We start from the raw sequence: 22,220 nt of genomic DNA, 5'->3' as shown, positions 1-22,220 counted from the left end.
GAAGGTGTATTATAGAGAACAACAAGGTCATTGCCCTGGAGAGCAACAGACTAGAATCAAAGCTACCTAAGTCAACATAAGAGAGCTTGTCTCAAAACATCTTTTCTAACAAGATGGAAATGCAGCTGTCCTAGAATTAATATGCCTTCCCAGGGAGAAAACACTTCACACAGCAAATATGTGACAATATAAGCACTACGTAGATGTCAATAAATGAAAGGGGTAAACTAAACACAAAGACTTCACTTCTAAGAATGAAGGGGCCAGACCCTGACTCAGCCATTGCTTTAGCAGCCATGACAGGCTACAGAAAAGACCCGTAGGCCTCTGACACAAGGAAACTCCAGATCCTCTGGTCTCCTGGAGCCTAGGGCCAAAACTGAACACAAAGAAACTCCAGACGCCCCTAGCCTCCTAGGTATGGTTCCTGGGAACTGTTTGGCCACAAAAGAAACTCTGGGGGAAACCAAAACCTCCCCTATAGTCTCCAGGATACAGTTCTGAAAACTATAGGTATCTATGTACAACAGGCCGCCTGCAGGTAACAAGACAAAGCCTCAGAAACCACAGAATGTTCCCTCTCAGCACTGACCAATGAGAATAATTGGTACACAGGTATTTCATGCCAAAATATGACTTTGAAAAATTTTCCTGATTGTTCCCAAATGTCAACCAATCAGAAACAAACCTGTACCTACTGATGTAATCCTGTAGCTTTTGTCTTTAAACACAGCAGTAGACAGGGAACTTTACCCCCTCTGGAGGTTGCTGTGTCAGCTTGCTAGATTGGGTCCCTCCCTAAGTAGGATAAAACAATTAATAAACCTTGTGCATTTGCATCGGTGGTCTGTCTCCCTGGTCTCATTGGGGATCTTTATGACTCGGGCACAACAATCACAAGGATATTTCTGAACACATTTTTGCTCCTAATCCTCTGCCCAGACACATCCGGGGGAGTAAAGTTATCCAGAGGCTGCCAGCTCTGGCCCATGGAGTTGCATGGATCACACAGGATCACGCTGGACCAGGTAGGGCCGGGCAGGAATATTGAACTCTGTGTCTGGCCACTGGCTCCCACCCAGCCAAGAGAAAACCAACTACACCGGCTTTCTGAGCCTCAGCGGACTCTCCACCTAGCCTGGGGACAGTGCCCATGACTCACCAAGACCAGCCACTCCTCCCCACATGGAGACAGCAGCCCCTCACTCATCATGGCCAGACACTGTCCTCACATGGGGGAAGCAGCCCCTCACTCACCCTGGCCCACCACTCCTCTCAGTCTGTGAAGAGCAGCGCCTCACTCACCATGGTGCGGCTGCTGAGCTAACCAGCGCTCTCACCAGAAACAAAGGCACAGCACAGGACACAACTTCTGACTCCCTGAGGTGAAGAGCTGAGCATGAAGCCTGGCTCCTGGAAGTACCCGCCCATCTGACTGGCGGGTCCGCTAGAGGCTCTGATTGGCTAGTGAAGCCTGAGGGACAGGACCAGGTGCGCAGAAAAGAGACAGCACAATGGTTTAATATGAGCAAAGTATTCCTGGGTGGCCCCAGGGGAACAGAAAACCAGAAACCAAGAGGTGATTGCAGAGATGGGGGATTTTAATGCCCTCCAGGGGTGGAGCCGCCAATGGCAGGCTTTTTAAGGGTGGAGTCTGGACTGAGGTGACTCCAGGTGAGGGCCCACCTTTGGCACCTTGAGGGCGGGGTTTGGAACAGGGCTACTAAACATTCCAACCTCTTTGCATAGATATAGAAGCCTGTAGGACTTCCACGTAAACAACTCAGACTCCCTGGGTAGAGAAGTCTGGCTTCTTCCTGATGACAAGGGAAGATGTGGGGTGTGGTGGGAGTCAGGACTTGGTGGGTTCACATTCTGCCTGAGGTATGGGTGAAGTATTCCCTTAGCTGCCATCCTGTAGACCTCAGGCATCTGTTCCTTGAGGAGGCGGAGAAGGCAGGTTGGGTGAAGCTTCCCCCATAACAAGGAGTTGCAGGTGGAGGGAGGCTGGTGTGAGTCCAGATTTTGTTTGGTTGCATCATTCCAAACCCCACCCTCAGGCTGCCAATGGCGGGCCCTCCTCTGGATCCACCTCAGTTCAGATTCTGCCCTTAAAAAGCCCACCATTCCAGGCTCCACCCCTGAGAAATGTTAAAAGGCCCCACCCTAACTGGGTGCTTGACACGTCACAGCTTGCAGGTACCAGCAGTGGCTGCACAGGCTCAGAAGGCACTTCGAGACCCAAGCATGCTTTGTGTGTGTGTGTGGGGGGGGGTGCTTGGTGAGGCTGCAACTCCACGACGCTCATCCTGGAAGGGTGGCTCTGAACTACAGGTCCCAGCATGCACCCAGGCAGAGCCTGGGTAGCATGGCTAAGTGATGGTGCCTAAATCACGCCCAGGATGGCTACAGGAGCTGGTGCTGGCCCGTGCTCACAAATATAGCCAAAAATCTGACAATTTATCCTGTGCTGAGAATTCAGTTGAGAACATGTAAGGCCACCTAAAGTTCCCATGCACAACCGAAGAACATTAGACATTGTCATTAGATTTCACACACCCCCACAAAAAACAAAAAACATTATTTTTCTTTTTTTATTTATTGACTTAATTACATACATTTTTAGAATTTTTTAAAAAATTGTTTATTTCTAGTTTTTTAAAGATTTTATTTGTTATGTATGCAACATTCTGCTTCCATGTATATCTGCACACCAGGAGAGGGCACCAGATGGTTGTGAGCCACCGTGTGGTTGCTGGGAATTGAACTCAGGACCTCTGGAAGAGCAGTTGGTTCTCTTAACCTCTGAGCCATCTCTCCAGCCCCCTTATTTATTTATTTATTTATTTATTTATTTATTTATTTTTACTTCTTTACTGGATGTGGCCTGGGTCGTGGGGGGGCGGGGCTGGTGGTGGAACTATTTGGAAAGGATGAGGAGGCGTGGCCTCAGGGGGAGGAGGCGGGGTCACCAGGGACAGGGTAAGCATTCTGCCCTCCACCCCTCGCTTTTGGAATCACTGAGGGGCATGATCTCGGTGTGTGTGATTCTCCTATTGGTTAATAAATAAAAATCGGGGCGGCCCATACAGGCCGGGGAGAAAGGTGGGGCCAGGGGACGGGGAGGATTCTGGGAAATGTTGTCAGAGTCAGTGGGAAACAGGGAGGATTCTGGGAAAGGTAAACAGGTTAAGTGGGAGAAGAGGATTCTGGGAAACACAGTCATTGGGAGATGGGGATGAGGGGGGCAATGTCAGATTGAGCTGGAAATGGGGAGGATTCTGGAAAACATAGTCTGAATGTGTGGGGAATGGGATGGATTCTGGGAAACAGAGTGAATGGGAGAAGGGTAGGATTCTGGGAAACGTAGTCAGAATGAGCAGGAGACAGAAGGGTTCTGGGAAACATAGAGTCAGTGTGAGATGGTGAAGATTCTGGAAATCGTAGTCTGAATGAGGGGGAAATAGGGTGGATTCTGGGAAACAGTCAGTCGGAGGCGGGGAGGATTCTGGGAGATGTAGTCAGAATGACTGGGACACGGGGAGGATTCTGGGAGATATAGTCAGAGTGACTGGGATATGGGGAGGATTGTGGGAAATGTAGTCAGAGTGACTGGGACACGGGGAGGATTCTGGGAAATGTAGCCATAGTGACTGGGATACGGGGAGGATTCTGGGAAATGTAGTCCGAGGGTATTGTTATTCGGGACTGGCTCTTCCCGAGGATATTGTTTACACCGAGTCTGACTGGGTGCCGCCCCGCGTCACACGTGTAAAACTCAGATCCCGGAGCCCAGGTGAAAATCTCTGAAAAATCTTTATTCAAAAACACAGTGTGCCGGGCGTTGGTGGCGCACGCGTTTAATCCCAGCACTCGGGAGGCAGAGACAGATGGATCTCTGTGAGTTCAAGGCCAGCCTGGTCTCCAGAGCGAGTGCCAGGATAGGCTCTCCAAAGCTACACAGAGAAACCCTGTCTCCAAAAAAAAAAAAAAAAACCAAAAACACAGAGTGTGACATCACAGCCCCCACCCGTGACAGGGCGGGGCCATGTTCCCACATGTGACAGGGCTGGTGGGGTGGGCGGTTCCCGTGTCCGCATGGCCCCGCCCCGTGACCCCCGAGTCACAGCGGCTCCAGGTCATCATCATCCTCGCTCAGGCGTGGTCGGCAGCCTGTGGGGGAAACGTGGGCTGTGAGGAGCAGGGTGGGCCCATACCGGCGGAGAAGCTTCAGGCAGCTCACCAATTAGTTCAAGAACAATTGGAGGCAGGACATGTGATCCCTTCCACCTCCCCCTGGAATACCCCTATACTTGTGATTAAAAAGGCTTCAGGAAAATGGAGACTGCTCCAGGATTTGAGGGCCATTAATGCAACAATGCAGCCTATGGGAGCCCTTCAGCCCGGCTTGCCCTCACCTGTGGCTATCCCTAAAAATTGGCATTTAATTGTTATTGATTTAAAGGATTGCTTCTTTTCCATTCCGCTGCATTCCCGAAATAGCCCCAGTTTTGCATTTAGCCTTCCTTCTATTAAATTTCGGGAACCCGCCCTTCGCTTTCAATGGTTGGTGCTCCCCCAAGGAATGGCTAACAGTCCTACAATATGCCAGGCTTATGTGGCTGCCCACCTGGATCCTATCAGGCGCAAGTTTTCTCATCTTTACATTTTCCATTATATGGATGATATTCTACTGGCAGCGCCTGCTAAGGAGAGGTGCCTTAAGGCATTTGCTAAATTACAGGAGCTCCTGGAGGCCCACGGGTTTAGTTTGGCCCCAGAAAAGGTTCAAAAGGGGTTGGCAACCCTGGCTGAGTGGCACCCACGAGCATCATGGTCTTATTAACCTGTCTCAAGTCTTGTAATAGCCTCCATTTAACTGATTTTTTCTTAACAACAAATATGGGAGTTTTCCAGGGAGAGGTAGAAGGAAAAATGTGATCAGCATTGAGTTTTTCCTGGACCAGGGTATGAGCAGCCTCCATCTTTACTTTAGACAGGGGCCATTGTTTTACCCAAATCATCATTTTTCCAGGTGATAGGAATTGGAGGTATTCGAGGCTTCGGAACAATGGTCCCCGTTAAAAATGTCCCAATCCTCTCCGGTCTCCAGGGGATCTCTTCACCAGGGGTTTATCTCTGCACCAGGGGCAGGGGATCACCCTGTAAATTCTTTCCAATCCCTTTTCCTGGGCAATAGACTTGCTCTGTAAGCAGGCGCTGTACAGGAAGTGTGGCCAGTATGGCCCCCATGGCTTCTAGGATATCTCTGCTCAACAGATGTGAGGCAAAATGAAGGGCTGAAATACACCAGAGTATCCCTCATCATCCTTCCAAGTTAGCAGACAGGAACTTTTACTATGTGACTTTGCTATGCCTATACCCTGTAAGTTATTATCTGATTCTTGTAGGGGCCATGTCTTGGTTGAGGGAAATGACAGATGTGATAGCACCCATGTCCAGAAGCCCCTGAAAGGTCTGTCCTTCAATAATCAGCATCATCAAGTGGACACCCAATATACCATAGGTCCCATAGATTCAAATTCCCCTTCTCTTCTTATAAGCTTAAGGAAGGGGATGTTAACTTATTCTTCTACATTATTTTCTGTGTGGACATCAATGGGGCTGGGTTTGCCTCAAACCACAAGGAGACATTAGAGTTTGCAGAACTATAGAAAGAGACTACCTCCAATTGCAGAGAGTCCTCTAGGCTATGTTGCAGCTCTGTTTTGAAGAAGTATTGATAGCTGGAGGGTCAAAAGCAGAACAGCTTAAGGGTCCTTTTGAGTTAATTTTGTGGGAGTTGTGGTCTGTTTATGTAATTTGTAAACACATAGAATCATTCATAGCTGGGTTACATTGGTCAATATATCAGTTTACCTGGCTGAGTTTCCTTTGGTTTTTTTGATGAAAAGCTGATTCTATTTTCCTTCTTTTGCTCTTTGCTTTTTCTCTCCATCCCCTTTATTCTTTCACAAACCTTCTTGATTGCTATAGATTTGTTGTGCGTATAGAATCCACACTGTATCAACATGTGTATGATTTTTTTTTATAATCCACTTGAGAATTGTTTTCACTTTGCATATAGCTTTGGAATCTGATATCCTGTTATAAGATGTTGGGAATTGTATTTTATTCAGTTCATTTTGCAAATTTATCCTTGTATGGATCTTAATATTGAGTCACCAAGTTCTTAATGATTATTTCTTTATTTATATAGGCTCCTTTATTGTCCTTGTTTTTAATCTGTGAAATACTTTTAGTGTTTCACCTAAAGAGGATTATGGGGCTTGGCAGGTGGCTCAGCACATAATCTTCTTGGGGATGACCTGAGTTCAGATCCCAACACCCAAATTTGGATGCTCATAACTACCTGCTACTCCAGATCTGGGGTATCTGCTTCCCTCTTCTCTGGTATGTCACATGTACACACATGGAAAACCTCTTTTACACACAAAATGTTAATACAAAAAGTTGGCATAATCTTGTTTTGAAAATTCTTGTTATTTATAAAACAATGAGAGCATAACCAGTCACTTTGGGTGTATAATACAAATCATACACTGTTTCTTTTAAGTTTACATTAAAAATTTAGTTTTCATTTGACATACCAAACCCATTTCCCCACAGTCACCATCTCTCAGCCCCTACCTCTCTCTTCCCATATCCCATTCACTCCTTAAGGGGGTAAGCCCTTCTTTCGGGTCAACAAATTCTGGTGTACCAAGTTGAGGAAGGACCAAGCCAATCCATCCTGTATCAGGACTTTTTGGAACCCAGCCCCTATGGGGTCTCTAAGAGTTGTTTTCCAGCATAACCACAGGTACCTCCTGTTTTCCTGACCTCACCCCACTGGGATCAATATCCTGTTATGAACCCTTTGACCTGGGGTTTTTGTAAGTTTGTGTATAAGGCTGCTCCACAATAAAAGTGAGAGATATTCTCTCAGAAAAGGACCAGGAGTCTTGTGGTTCATCCAAATCTCAAGGCTTTTGCTCAATACTCGGACTTAGTGGCCAAGAGCAGCCACAAATGGAGTTTCCACCGAGATCAGGAAAGAAGGGGGACCTTGAGAGATCACTCTCAGAAGGCTGGAAAGCAAGTAAGGAGTTGTGAGGGTGAATTGCAAAAGGTACTAGAAAATAGGTACCTCAACTCCTGAGAGAGTTGGACTGCAAAGGCACTGGAAAAGGGGTGCCTCAACTCCTAAGAGAGTTGGATTGGAATAGAGATCACAGTCAACCACACAGATAAAGTTTAAAGAGACAAGGTACTGGTAAGATTTAATTTTAACTTTGAACTAAGCAATAATGCTAAGAAAATTATTAAAGAAATGTGGGAAATCTGCCACTGAGGAATCCCTCCTCCATAAGCTACCCACCAGCAGCGGGCTGACCCAGCAGCCCGTGGTTTTTTCCACTCGAGCCTGCTGCAGGCTCCAGTCAGCCAGCAACGATGTGGTGTACACAGGCTGGCTGGAGAAATTGTCTCCTGAGAAAAAATGGGGTGCTATGCTTGGAAGAAACACTGGTTCATCCTGCAGAGCGGTAAGATGTGTGGTGACCCAGATGTTCTAGAATACTAAAAGAATGAACACTGCAAGAAACCCCTGGGGATCATCAGCCTAAACTTCTGTATGCAGTTGGATGTAGCCCTGACCTTCAACAAACAAGAGCTCCAAAAGAGGTTTATGTTTGCTATCATTACCAATGAGCACACCTTTTACCTGGTGGCTGAGACAGATGCTGACAGGAATAGGTGGGTCAGGGCATCTGCCATATCTGCGGCTTCAGCCAAACTAAAGAGAGGACTGACACCCTGAGAAACCTTTCTTCAGTCAGTCATAATTTCTGCTCTTCTCCAGCTGAATTCAGCAGCTCCAGTCAGCCCCTGCTCCAAGCAGGATCTGCAGCAGATGGTGAGGATGTGCACATCTTCAAGGCACCCAGCAACACATTGTGTATGGAATTTGGAGACCTCCTAGTGGAGTCAGCCATAGCTTCCCCACCACAGCACCACAGGACACCTCTGTGGGGCAGCCCTCAACAGAGTTCTCCAGTCAGTGACTACAAGCATCCAACACGAGGTGAAGAAGCTGCCTGCTGGTCTGCTAAATCTCTAGAAAAGACTGGTGTGGGTCGATCAGACACTGCCAGCTCTGATGACAACTATGTGCCCATAAACCCTTGGGGATGTTCAGTTTCTGACATCCCCATCAGCACAATGCCCTATCACTTTTCCAGCCGAGGAAGTGAGATCCAGCCACCCCCGGTCAATACCCACCTCAAGCCTGGCTGAAAAGCAAAGCCAGTACCCCTTGACCCGAGTAACAACACTGTCATCAGTGAGCTCCCTTTCAAGACACCTGTCACCAAGTCTTTGTCCACGGTCACCCACACCTTTAACTCCAGCTCCTCTCAGTACTGCCATTCCATCTCCAATACAGACTCCAGAGACAGTGAGGAGAACTGTGTCCCTATGCAGAACCCAAAGTCTTCATCCCCTGTATCCAGTGGCACTAACAGCCAAGCTCCAAAAAAGAGTACTGACAACGTGAATTACATAGCCCTGGACTTTCAGCCGGTCTCCCAGAGCCCTCATCGCGAGCCATCCACATCATCTGTCACATCGGATGAGAAAGGAGAATATGTCCAAATAGATAAAGACCCAGGCCCTACAAAAGACCATACAGGAATGGACAAAGATGTGGCAGTCCTCAAGACCCTCCAAAGATGCCAAGCTATGGTAAGGATGGCCATCCCAGATACCTCCTCTCCTTTGTGACTTTTGTTCAAAAGATGTATGTATGTTCTGTATATATGGTGTGGCCACACATGTGTGTATGAAGTGTGATTGTAAATGTGTGATTGTTAACCAAGGAATGCTATTGTGTTGTCTTTGAATCGTTTAATTGCTGTGGAAGGAGCAATAGTTGTTAAAGTACAGGTTACTTGGGAGGGAAATTTCTGCTTTTATTTCCATGGAGGGTGAAGAGCTGTGGATTTCTTCCAGACTGGTATGGTTTCATGGGGCAGGACCCCTGAAGCAGTGGCCCAGGTGATCTGAATATTTGTTTTCATTTAAATTTGGTCAGTTAGAAATGGTAGTGGTCACAGTCAACCACTTTTAAAAGGAAAAAGGAGGAAAATGATATAGAAATTATACTTTGTATTGTAATGGATCCTCATTTGATGATACTTTGTATTGAAATGGATCTTCATTTGTTGATATTAGTTAGGTTTTCTAGATATATAGATATTTCCAAACCTTTCTAAGACCTAGAGAAAATATGGCATTTAAATAGTTTAGGGTTTTTCTTGACAGTGAGACACAACTGCTCCTGGCACACCAATTATATCTGAGAGGAAGATGGGCATCCAAGAAACTTGTTATAGAGTTTGACTTTGACATAGCAAGATGAGCCGTTTGGGCAAGAAGCTACTCTTGCTTAAATTGTTTCCAATGGAGGACAGTTTAGAATTTTCTGCTTTGCTGAGAAGTCTGCAAGACACATTGTGGCCTGTAGGCTAAAGATGGATGCCCCAAGGTTACCAAGAAACTTTGGGTGAGTGTCTAGGAAGCAAGGTGTCTCTGTCAGTTCTAGAGTTTATATGTTATCCTTCTATGGTCTTTGATGGAGTTGAAGATAGATAGTTATAATAACACACTAAGATAGAATGGTTAAAATCTTATAGTTCTCACTTGATAACTGTTTTGTTATATATAAAGAAGGGGGAGATGTTGGAACCCAGCCCCCATGGGGTCTCTAAGAGTTGTTTTCCAGCATAACCACAGGTACTTCCTGTTTTCCTGACCTCACCCCACTGGGATCAATATCCTGTTATGAACCCTTTGACCTGGGGTTTTTGTAAGTTTGTGTATGAGGCTGCTCCACAATAAAAGTGAGAGATATTCTCTCAGAAAAGGACCAGGAGTCTTGTGGTTCATCCAAATCTCAAGGCTTTTGCTCAATACTCGGACTTAGTGGTCAAGAGCAGCCACAAGGACTAGCAAGGTATCCCACCATAGGGAGTGGGCTCCCAAACTCCAATTCATGCTCCTGGGATGGGTCCTGGTTTTACTGCCATGGGTCCCCCAACAGATCAATTCACATAACTGTCACCCACATTCAGAGGGCCTAGTTTGGTCCCTTGAAGTTTCCATAGCTGTCAGTCCAGAGTCTGTGAGCTCCCACTAGTGACAGTATTAGGATGTGTGGCTTTGTTGGAGTGGGATTTTCCTTGTTAGAGGGAGCATGTCTCTGTGGTGTCAGGCATTAAGGTTTCTTATACTCTGGATGCTGCCCAATGTGTCAGTCAACTTCCTGTTGCCTCTGAGTCAAGATGTAAGGACTATAACCTTCAGTACCACATCTGCCTGCATGCTGCCATGCCCCCTGCCATGATGATAATTAACTGACCTCTGAAATTTTAAGGAAGATGCCTCAATTAAATGTTTCCTTTGTAAGAGTTGCCATGATTCATTGTGTCTCTTCACAGCAACATAAACCTAACAAAGACAGATGTTGCTACCAGGGACTGGGTTATTGCTGTGATAGGCTGGCCCTATCATACAATTTCTCTAATGTGTTCTCAGTGTTGTGCCCAGATTGCAGAACCCCAAAAGAACCTGACAACAAGGAGATGACTCACTGAATGCAAGAACAAAGATTTCTTTATTGACTGGAGGATACGAGCTGCAGCAAGAACCCCATTCATTCGGGAACAAATGGAGTACCCACTTTCGACTGAGGGGTGTTTTTATAAGGGAAAATTGTAAGGCTGGAAGCCCCAAGATTACAAAACTTCCGTGGTTACACAGGACAGGACAATGGCTGTATGCTTCAAGCAAAGGGTAATTAAGCAGGATGCTGCAGAGCAAATGAGTTTGTTAATTATCTTCTGGGCTAGGGACTTTTACAATTGATAACTATCTGATGCTCTTTGGACTAGAAAAATGTCAATACAGCTCAAGGATGTGATATCTGGTCTAAGGCCTTGAGTCATGTGCAGCTTTGTTTAACCAGTTGGGCTATCTTTTGGGAACTCAGAGATGCTTAAGAGTTGTTCTATTTGGGCTTTTGGAGTCTGGGTTTATTTGTTTGTTTGATTGTTTGATTGGTTGGTTGGGTTTCAAGATAGGGTTTCTCTGTATTGCTTTGTAGGTTGTCCTGGAACTTGCTCTATAGAACAGACTGGCCTCGAACTACAGAAATCCACCTGGCTCTGGCTCTGCCTCCTGAGTGCTGGGATTAAAGGCATGCACAATCAATGCCCAGCTTAGACTTTTATTAATTTTTCCCTTTCATCAGTAGTGTTGATCTGCTTGCTTGCCTCTCCCTTTATGTCTGTCTGTTTATTGGGATTTCTTACTCAAGTCTATATGCTATTTAAAGGGCCAAGAAATGGTGTGTGTGAACCTCCTATTCAGTTTCCTTCTAAAGTAACTGGATGAATACATTATAATGTCCATGTCATGAAATAGGTGTGGGAAGCACCAGAATTATATGACTACATTGTCAAAGAAGTATACATTTACAATATGAATATCACACTTCCTGTTTTACACGTGTATGGGTTATTTTAGGATGCAGTGGCCTTGATGCTGTGCACATCAACTTCACTCAGGAAGAGTGGGATTTGCTTGATCCTTCCCAGAAAAGAGTCTACAAAGATGTGATGATGGACACCTACATAAACCTTACTGCCATAGGTAAGACTGAACTTTGCTTCATGATTTAAAATAAGGGGACCAATGTTTCTTGATTATTGATACTCTCTTATAATTTTGATTGAGAAAAGGGTAAATTATGCAAATAAGTCATAGTTCTAAGTTTCATTACATATTAACTTAAATTTTGTACAATTTAGGTTTATATATTTATCATATATTTTCTGGTATTTCATTTTAGGCTACAGTTGGGAAGACCATAATATTGAAGAACATTATCAATGTTGTAGAAGACATACAAGGTTATTTTCATGTGCAAGCTTATACAAATTTGCCTCTGGATAAATTTTAATGGGTACTGGAAGATTTAAAGAAAAGCAACAGTGTAAGCACAGCATAAAGCATACTAATGACTTTTAATTTCTCACAAAAGCCTTTACCTCAGTGTCAGGTAGCTATTGTGCATTTGCAAGGCATTCCTGTGAAAAAGAAGACAAGAAAACAATACCTTAAGAGATACAATCATTTGCAGTATAGCCCTATGGGAGCTATGCTGTAGAAATGCCAATTCTTTTAGTTTCATACCACTCACATACTTTAAACAGTATACACATTGAATAGATGATAAGTACATGCTGAAGACCTTCTAAAAAAGAAAAATGCATGTGGTAAAGCTTTTACATGTGCCAATGATCTATGCAGAAATGATATAAGCCATACAGGAGAGAAATCATGTTAAAAACGTTTGTGTGTTACAGGCATCTTCAAAGGCATGAAAAAATTAATACTGGGGAGAAACCATATAAACCTCATCACTATGGTGAAGTCTTTGCATGTCACAGTTGTCTCCAACTCCATAAAGGAACACAAACTAGAAAGAAAACCCATGACTGTAATCAATGTGGTAATGCTTTGGCAAGTCATGGTCAGCTTCAAGGACCTAAAAGAACACATACAGGACAGAGAGCCTACAACTGTAATCAATGTGGTAAAACCTTTTCACAGCACAGTCATTTCCTATTATATCATAGAATACATACTGGAGAGAAACCCTATCAATGTAATCATTGTGGTAACTCATTTGCAAGTCATGGTCAGCTTCAAAGCCATAAAAGAACACATATAGGAGAGAGAGAGCACACAACTGTAATCATTGTGGTAAAGCATTTTCACAATGCTCTAACCTCCAAATTCATAAAAGAATTCATATGGGAGAGAATCCCTATGTATGTAATCAATGTGGTAAACCCTTTTCATATGTCAGTAGTCTCCAAACACATAAAAAAAAACACATATTGGAGAGAGAACCTATGTATGTAACCAATGTGGTAAAGACTTTTCACTAGTCAGTAGTCTCTAAAATCATAAAAGAACACATACTAGAGAGAGACACTGTGAATGTAATCAACATGGCAAAAACTTTGTATGTAATATCAATCTTTAAAATCAAGGAAACAATAATCCTGCCAAGAAACCCTATGAAGGTAAGCAGTGTGGTGAAGTTGCACACTTTGCACATCACAATAATCTTTGAATGCCTGAGAAAATTCTTACTGAAGGGAATCTTACTATAAAAGATTTGGTATGATCTTCAGCCAACACACATTTAGTTACACAAGATTCTAGAGAGAAAAACATCGTACAAGTGTCAACAATCTCTTCAAGCATTATGATGTCTCTATTTTGTTTGCACCTGCAAACTCATGTGGCAAAAGTACTATGAATTCTGTGATAAGGTAACCATTTTTGATTTCACACTTTAATTACATAAAAAACCTCATGAAGCTTCCCCCATAACAGGGAGCTGCAGGTAGACAGCAGCTGGTGTGAGTACAGGCGGTGTTTGGTAGCACCGTCCCAAACCCCACTCTCAGGGTGCCAAGGGCGGGAACTCCCCTGGATTCACCTGCATTCTGACTCTGCCTTTTAAAATCTCGCTATTGGAGGCTCCAACCCAGTGGGTGCCAAAAGGCCCCACCTCAGGATTCACATGGTTGTTTTGAAGGGACCAGCTCCCCATTTCAGCAGCCATAACAGCCAAACACGTGCTTGTCTGACCTTGCCTTGGTCACTAAGAGGTCTGATGCATGCCTCGTGGCAAGGAACCAATCAGAAGTTAGTTCGTGGTGCTATGCTTTACGGCTCTGGGTGTGCTTTATGGACAAGTACACAGCAATGACTCGCAGAGCATAGCAACCACCCTGGGAGGGCCTATGGGCCATAACAACCAGTTGACCAATCAACACAGGGCAAGCCCTCCAAGCCTGGAGGCACACCAATCCTGAGCCTGTGTGTACCCCAGACACTCCCCTTATACTGCCCTATAAGATCTCCATGCAGACGCTTCGAGGTGTCTTTCCAGCCATCTGCTATAGTGGGTGGATGAAAGGCCCGAGCTAACATGGGGTTAGCTTGCTAAACAACTATAATAAAACCTCCTGCTGTTTGCATCAAGCTTTCGACTATGCCTGGTGACTGGGGTGACCTTGGTCCAGGTCTGAGATCCTGGAGGTCTGAGCTTGGGGTGTGTGTGTGTCTTACAGTTTCAGGTTTTCTCTTCCCTTGGGGCCACCCAGGTATGCTTTGCTCTGATGCAACATGGATTTCTTAATTCACTCTGATTGAATTACTGCATCTCCAACTCTGGATTTCCATTAAACTTTCCACTAGCTGGGATTTTTAAACATAACAGGGAGGCTTTGCTCCGGGCAAATAGACACTTTGGAAACTGCTCATGCTCCCCGAGACTGTGGCACGGTGGGGACACGAGGAGAGGGTGGGGACAGGCAGAGCAAGCAGATCATGAGCTGGGCGCTGAGCAGGCGGGTGCAAGTGAAAGACCCTCGGACCGAGGAGTCTCCACAAATTGGACGATCCCACCAAAAACACACAATGTCCAGTCCAGCTGATGCAAAAACAAGAGGTAAGTTTATTATGGGACGTTTGCGCAAATGGGCCTCCCAGTCTGACAAAGGAAAGCCTTGTTCCTCTAAAGCAGGCTTCTTTTATAGGAGAAAAACAATAGGCTTTTAGGGGTTTGGGTACGTGACCAGAGTCACAGATCCTTTGGAGATCTCTTATCTTTGGGGCTGGATGGTCTCCTGACTCAGTGGGATAGTCTGTTCTTATCTTTATGACCCTAGGGCAGGGTGGCCCTCTAGGAATTCTTGGTATTTAGTTAGGTTGTCTTGTGGCCTTGTAAGGGAGTTATTTCTGCCAGCTAAGAAATTCCAGGGGCTCGGGTCATTGTGACCTTGGTTAGGTTTATAAGTCAGGTCTCCCTGTTCTTAGGGTGAGAGGTTTGTTTTTCTTCTAAGTTATTTCTTTGTTAATTATAAAGTCCTTCACAAGAACTGGGCACTTGGCACCTCACGGCTTGCTGGTAGCCTGGGCCAGCAGCTGCTGCACAGGCTCAGAAGGCACTGCAAGACCCGGGCCTTCTGAGTGTGGTGGCTTGTTGGGGTCACCAATCCACAGCCAGGGGAGGCTCCAAACTACAGGTCCCAGCATGCACCCTGGCAGAGCCCTGGTGGTATTGTTAAATGATGGTTCGTAAAGCACGCCCAGCCAAAAATCTGGCAATTTACCCATGCTGAGAATTCAGCTGAGAACTCGTGAACCCTGCCAAAGCCCCAAGCACAGCGGAAGAGCATTAGACGTGGTCAGTAGATTCCAGGCGGCCCCGCCTCCAGTTTTTGTAAATCCCCTCACCCCACCCAGAGCTTCTGGGAAAAGTAGTCAGAGTGACTGGGAGATGGGAGGATTCTGGGAAACGTAGTCAGAGTGACTGGGATACGGGATGATTGTGGGAAATGTAGTCCGAGGGTATTGTTATTCGGGACTGGCTCTTCCCGAGGATATTGCTTACACGGAGTCTGACTGGGCGCCGCCCCGCGTCACACGTTTAAAACTCGGACCCCGGAACCCAGGTGAAAATCTCTGAAAAAATCTTTATTCAAAAACACAAAAAGTATGACATCACATCCCCCACCCATGACAGGTCGGGGCCATGTTCCCACATGTGACGGGGCTGGTGGGGTGGGCGGTTCCCGTGTCTGCATGGCCCGGCCCCGTGACCCCCGAGTCACAGCGGCTCCAGGTCGTCGTCATCCTCGCCCAGCTGGAACTCGTATAGATCGGGATCCGGCGGGGTCGGCAGCCTGTGGGTGGAGGATGTGAGCTGAGGGGCGGGGCTTGAGGCGGGGCTAACGGGAGGGGCGGGACCACCGGGGAAGGATATGCTAGTGTTGGGGGGCGGGGCCTCAGGGAGGGGCGGGGACACAGGAAGATGGACCTGAAGATGGGCACAGAGGGCTGAGATGACAGACAGGTGAGAGCGAGGGGCGGGGCCGCGGGTAAGGGGCAGGGCCGGGAGGAAAGGCTCAGGCTGAGTATGACAGGAGACAGATAGGGGAGGGGCTTGCGGGGGGTGGAGTCGCAGGGAGGGGCGGGGCTAGCAGCCCTTCCGCACTCACCCCTCCTCAGCCACCAGGAAGTCGTACTCCTCCTCCACGAACCGGTCCCAGTCTGAGAGGGCGGTGCCCGCGGGGTCCGCGTCCTGCAGGGGCGGGGATGGGGTGGGGTCGTTGACGTCATGGTGCAGGCTGGGAGGGGCGTGTGAAGGGGCGGGGAATCGGGGGCATGGCCTGGAGAGCACTCACCCGCGCGGGCCCCGCCCCCAGCTCGCGCTGCTCCCGAGCCAGGAACTTGTCAGCATTGATGAAGGCATCGAAGAAAATGGCGGCCAGGCCGCAGCGACGGAGGTCGGGGAGCGAGATCTGCCCTGGGGTCAGATGGGGTCACGGGGTCACATGCGGGGTCACGCATGACGTACGTCATGATGTCATAGGGGTCACACAAAAGTCATGATGTCACAGGGGTCACACGGGGTCACACATGAAGTCACAACACATGAAGTCACGATGTCACAGGGGTCACACACATGGGATCACACATGAAGTCACCATGTCACAGGGGTCACACATGAAGTCACGATGTCACAGGGGTCACACACATGGGGTCACACATGAAGTCACCATGTCACAGGGGTCACACATGAAGTCACCATGTCACAGGGGTCACACATGAAGTCACAACACATGAAGTCAGGATGTCACAGGGGTCACACACATGGGATCACACATGAATTCACCATGTCACAAGGGTCACACATGAAGTCACAATGTCACAGGGGTCACACATGAAGTCACAACACATGAAGTCAGGATGTCACCGGGGTCACACACACACACACACACACACACACACACACACACACACACGGGGTCACACATGAAGTGAGGATGTCACACGGGGTCGTACAGGGGGAATCACACAGGAAGTCAGGATGTCACCAGGGTCACACATGAAGTCACCATGTCACAGGGGTCACACATGAAGTCAGGATGTCACAGGGTCACACAGGGGGAGTCACACATGAAGTCAGGATGTCACTGGGGTCACACACACGGGGTCACACAGGAAGTCAGGATGTCACAGGGGTCACACAAGTAAAGTCACCATGTCACCGGGGTCACACACACACACACACACACACACACACACACACACACACACACACACGGGGGTTACACATGAAGTCAGGATGTCACAGGGTCACACAGGGGGAGTCACACATGAAGTCAGGATGTCACCGGGGTCACACACACACACACACACACACACACACACACACACACACACACGGGGGTTACACATTAAGTCAGGATGTCACAGGGGTCACACACGCATGGTCACACATGAAGTCAAATGTCACGTGTCACATGTCACACGCTCACAGGGCCCCCCCTCACCGGGCACGCGCGGGTTGACCATGTCCAGCATCTGACACGCCAGGTCCCGGAAGGGCGGCGGCTCCACGCCCCGGGCCTCCAGGCGCTGCGCCTGCTCTGCGTAGAAAAACTCGAGCTCGAACATGGAGAGGGCCCCGTCCCCGTCCAGGTCCATGACTCGGAACCAGTACTCGATGCTGGGGGGACACACGCACGACACACGCATGACACACGCATGACACACACATGACACACGTGACATGCATGGATCACACTGGCCCCCCTCACCTGGTGGGCGTGGTCTTGTCCTCCTCCGAGATCAGGAACCACACGAAGTCTTCATATGTGAGCTTCCTGTGCGCATGCTCCGAGCCTCCCCTATGGGGGAGGGACGAGGGTGAGAAACCCCGCCCACCACCCGCTACTCACTCGGAGGCCCCGCCCCCAGCACGCACCGAGTCACAGCACCCGAGAAGATCCTGTCAATCACCCGGGAGGAAATGGCTGTGGGGAAAGGGGGAAGAGTTAGTGGTCTGGCAGGACACGCCCTCCAGACCCACCGCCACCCGCCCCTCCCTTCTCTCTCCCGACCCACCGCGCCCCGCCCCGCCCTCACCGCGGTCCCCGTGCCGCCCCAGGTCGTCCCTGTCGATCACCAGGTCGTGGTCCCCGTCCAGCTCCCAAAACCGCACGTAGATGACGTAGAAGTGGGCATAGGAGAAGAAGGCGGGGAGGCGGCTGACATCTGGCTCCGCCTCCAGCCGCTCCACCTCCTGGGGGTTCGGACACACCCACATAGGGCTCACAGGGTCAGGGGTGTGTCCACAAATGTATCCAAAGGATGATTACAGGTGGCCCCGCCCACGCCCTCACAGCAGGAAACAGGGAGTTCACGTCTCCACCCATTCCCGAAAGCCACAACCCCTGCTCAGGTACCGCCAATAATGTGGTACAGGTCTCTGTCATCTCCTCATACACAGAAGTCCCTCCCCCACAGTCCCACCCCAACCTAGAGGAAACGGCCCCGCCCCTCCCCTCTGGGCCCCTCCCTCCTGCCTGGCCCTGCCCCTTTCCACAGTCCCACCCCAACCAACAAGAAACAGCCCCACCCCCTCCCCCTGGGCCCCTCCCTCCTGCCTGGCCCCGCCCTCCCCGGGCCCGCCCCCACCTGCAGGAAGCGGCTTCGCCTCAGCTCTGAGCATGTGATTCGCCCGGACCAGGATCGGTTCACAGTGTAGAAAATCCTCTGGATGACCTGCGGGTCATGGGGTCAGGGGTCAGGGCGAGACGGGATGGGCAGGGCCGGGGCAGGCGGGGTCACTCACCGTGGAGATGTAGCGGGAGTGGAACTCGGGCGCCTCCTTCAGGAAGGCGAGGCCGGGGTGGGTGTTCACCACGTCCTGCGGGGGCGGGGTCAGCGAGGGGAGGAGTCAGTCAGCGGGGGTTGAAGGAGGGGCGGGGTCAGCCAGGGGAGGAGTCAGTCAGGGGGTGAGGGGGCGGGGTCAGCGAGGGGAGGAGTCAGTCAGGGGGTGAGGGAGTTGCGGGGTCAGCCAGGGGAGGAGTCAGTCAGGGGGGGTTGAAGGAGGGGCGGGGTCAGCCAGGGGAGGAGTCAGTCAGGGGGTGAGGGAGGGGGCGGGGTCAGCGAGGGGAGGAGTCAGTCAGGGTGTGAAGGAGGGGAGGGGGTCAGTCAGGGGGTAAGGGAGGGGGCGTGGTCAGTTTCAGCGAGGGTAGGGGTCATTCAGGGGCGGGGTCAGCAATGGGAGGAGTCAGGGGGTGACGGAGGGGGCGGACAGCGAGGGGAGGGGTCAGTCAGGGTCAGGGTCAGCGAGGGGAGGAGTCAGTCAGGGGCAGGGGCAGAGTCACCTGTAGGAGGGGCTGGAAGTCCTCCTGGGCGAGGCCCCTTCCTCCGGGCCCTGACAGCAGCCGCACAAATCGGGCGGCGTCATCGTGGCACGTGACCAGCACCCTGCAGGGATGGGAGATGCGGGGTGACGTCACCGAACACGCCCCGCCCACACCCGCTTCCTGTGTGCTGCGCCTCGATAACACCGCCTCCCCCCTCCCCGCGTCACTTCTGCCAGGCCCCACCTCCCACTCAGACCCGACTTCCAGTCCTAGACACCAGTCCCGCCCCCACTTCCGCCCCGCCCGCACTCACTTCCTCCACAGGGCCAGGAACTTGTGCACGGACAGGGACCCTGTGCGAGCCCCACCCGCGGCGTAGAACAGCGGGGCTTTCCAGTACAGCGGGCAGCCACAGGCCTGCAGGGGTCAGGGGTCACACGGGGTCACCCGGGGGTCACAGGGGATCAGCGTGTTACCCGGGACACAGCTGGGGTTAAGCCGGGGGTCAGCCCAAGGATCCTACTCCCCAGGTGACGTCACTCACCTTGGCGACCACGCCCATGTCTTTGAGCCCCACCCTCTGTCGCTCAAACCCCGCGAACACACGCTCCACCCGCGCGATGACGTAATCCACGTCCGGCCCCGCCCCCGGGCGCCCGTGGGGGAAGAAGAAGGCGGGGATCGAGGGGCCAGGGGGCGGGCCGCCGGGGGGCGGGGCTTCCGGGGGCGGGGGCGGTGAGGGCTCCTCCTGTGTCCGCACCTGCAGGGTCACAGGGGGAGGGGTCAGGGGTGGTGACTGACAGTGTCCCGGGAGCCCCACCCAAATCCACCGGCCCGGTCTACTTGCAGCCCCACCAACATGCCACCATGTGAACCACACCCACCCACACAGACGCCGGTCTCAACACATCCTCAGGTCCTGCCCACACCCACCCAGGTGCGTGTCTGCATGTGTGTCTACATGTGTGTGCTTGTATGTGTGTACCATCACGTGACTCTGTGGGTGGGCGTGTGCGGCCGTGTCTGCATGTGTGTGCCCGCATGCGCACTCACATCTGTACATATGTGTGTGTCTGTCTCTGCAACTGGGTCCACACATGTGTGCGCCAGTTGGTGTCTGTGTCCACGCATGTGCTCATGCAAGTATGTATGTATGCGTGCACATGTATGGGGGTGAGTCTCTGTTTGGGCGTGTAGAAGTACATATTTGCATATGTCTGTGCACATGGGTATGCAAGTCTCTTTCTAGGTGCATGTGTGTATGTGTGCCTGTGACTGTGCACTTATGTGCATATCTGTGTGTCTGTGTTTGCAGGCATGTGTGCACATCGCTATGTCTAGGTTTGTGTGTGCATGTGCGTGCGTGTTCCTATCCCTGTGGGTCTAAATGCATCTATGTGTGCATGTGTGTGTACATGTCTCTGTGTGACTCTGTGCATCTCACGGTGTGCATGTGTGACTCTGTGTGTCACTCTGTGAGTGCAGTGTCTGTGTTAACACAGACATGTGTGTGTGTCCATGTCCCTGTGTGTCTATGTGTGTGTGTGTGTGTGTCTGTGTTTGGTTGTATGTGTGTGGTGGTATACAGAAATGCACGTGTGTGTGTGTGTGTGTGTATTTCATGTGTGTGCTGCTGCATGTGTGTGTCTGTATCTGTGTGTCTATGATTGTGTGTGTGTGGTAGCATGCACATGTGCTTATGTGTGTACATGTATACCTGTGTATGTGTGTAGGTGCACACGTGTGTGTGTAGGAACTCATGTGTGTGTTAGTGCACATCTCTTGAGTGTCTCACTGGTGTGTGCGGACAGGTGTACAGCGGTCATGTCTTCCAATACATCACAGGATGCAAATACATTGATTCAAATATATAAAGACACAAACGTGTACTAAGATGTGTGATCCGGTTAAACACAGAAGCGTGTTGAAATATGCAACCATATTAGTTACACAAGCACATCAAATTATGCAAGTACATGAAGATATGCAAATATTAAAACCCGAGTGAATAAAATATGCAAATTACTGAATTATGTGCATATGTTAAAATACGCACACATGCTAAATGTGTCAGCGTCTTAAGATGCGCAAATATATTAAATCTGTGACCATGTTAAAGTGTCCAAACACGGAGTTGAGGGCATCACAACACGCAAACGCTGCACGGTAAGGAATGTGCCAATATCATTAAACCAACGCAGACCTTTGGCCCAGCCTCCTCTGGCCCCACCCCTTCATGTCTCCCCCCCCGCCCCCCCCCCCCCCCCGCTCACCCTTATCCACTCTGCCGTCCTCCTGGGGGCTCTCGCGGGTCTCGCTATGCCGAGGGGCGGTGCAGGGTGGGGGCCGGGGTCCCCGCTGATGACATCAGCTCTGGTGACGTCATTTCTGAAGGTGACGTCACTCTCGCTGGTTATGTCGCTCCTGCTGACGATGCGTCTGCCGGTGATGTCACCGTGGTTGACGTCACTCCCGATGGCGTCACCGCCCCTGGTGATGACGTCGCCGACGTCCCCCGCCTCCTGTAGCCGCCGCAGCCCGTCCCGCAGGGCGTCCTGGGTGCCGGGGTCGCTGAGCCAGCGCAGGAAGAGCTCGTCCACCTTCATGCGCAGCACGGGCTGCAGGGGCTTCCCGGGTGGCATCGCGGGGGTGTGGGGGGACGGAGGGAGGGACAGACGCTGGGGACAGCAGGACCGGCGGATGAGTGGTCAGAGCGGGGACGGACTCGCAGACAACGCTGCCCGCACCTAGCCCTGACTTCAAACCGGGCGCGGCGGCGACGGCGCAGGGGACAACGCGTCATCAGTGCCGCGCCGGGAACATGGCGGAGGCACCGCAGCACTGTCACTATGGCGACTGTAAACAACATGGTTTCCGGCGACATGGCCGACAGCGGCGCAAGCGAAAATACGT

The 22,220-nt window shown here is 50.0% G+C and overlaps 1 protein-coding gene across 2 annotated transcripts; it reads right to left on the bottom strand.

Moving 5' to 3' along the window:
• Window positions 1-15,600: 15,600 nt before the first annotated feature.
• Window positions 15,601-22,099, bottom strand: LOC113837435 (serine/threonine-protein phosphatase 2A regulatory subunit B'' subunit delta-like). Of its 2 annotated transcripts, XM_027431546.2 has the most exons (13): window positions 21,581-22,099; window positions 19,852-20,067; window positions 19,621-19,724; window positions 19,326-19,428; window positions 18,788-18,862; window positions 18,631-18,717; window positions 18,079-18,235; window positions 17,918-17,966; window positions 17,751-17,840; window positions 17,484-17,659; window positions 16,332-16,453; window positions 16,146-16,228; window positions 15,601-15,830 (listed from the first exon to the last, which is right to left on the bottom strand). In XM_027431546.2, exons 1-13 carry the CDS (start codon window positions 21,947-21,949, stop codon window positions 15,755-15,757), a joined length of 1,707 nt encoding a protein of 568 aa, XP_027287347.1. In that variant the 5' UTR covers window positions 21,950-22,099; the 3' UTR covers window positions 15,601-15,754. The 2 variants fall into 2 exon arrangements, with proteins under 2 accessions (XP_027287347.1, XP_027287348.1); XM_027431547.2 differs by lacking the exon at window positions 15,601-15,830 and having other exon boundaries at window positions 16,145-16,228; window positions 17,484-17,579.
• Window positions 22,100-22,220: the final 121 nt, after the last annotated feature.

This window comes from Cricetulus griseus, chromosome 10 (assembly GCF_003668045.3).
Source record: "Cricetulus griseus strain 17A/GY chromosome 10, alternate assembly CriGri-PICRH-1.0, whole genome shotgun sequence".
In the NCBI taxonomy this organism is placed as follows: Eukaryota; Metazoa; Chordata; class Mammalia; order Rodentia; family Cricetidae; genus Cricetulus; species Cricetulus griseus.
Note: the sequence above shows the minus strand (reverse complement) of the source record. Positions and strands in the feature narration are given on the sequence as shown.

Coding starts and splice junctions, on each gene's coding strand:
- LOC113837435 (XM_027431546.2), bottom strand. CDS start 21,949: ATGCCACCCGGGAAGCCCCTGCAGCCCGTGCTGCGCATGAAGGTGGAC. Junction 18,863..19,325: donor ACTTCCAGCCCCTCCTACAG/GTGACTCTGCCC, acceptor CCGCCCCCGCAG/GACGTGGTGAACACCCACCC. Junction 16,229..16,331: donor TGGGGGCGGGGCCCGCGCGG/GTGAGTGCTCTC, acceptor CCGCCCCTGCAG/GACGCGGACCCCGCGGGCAC.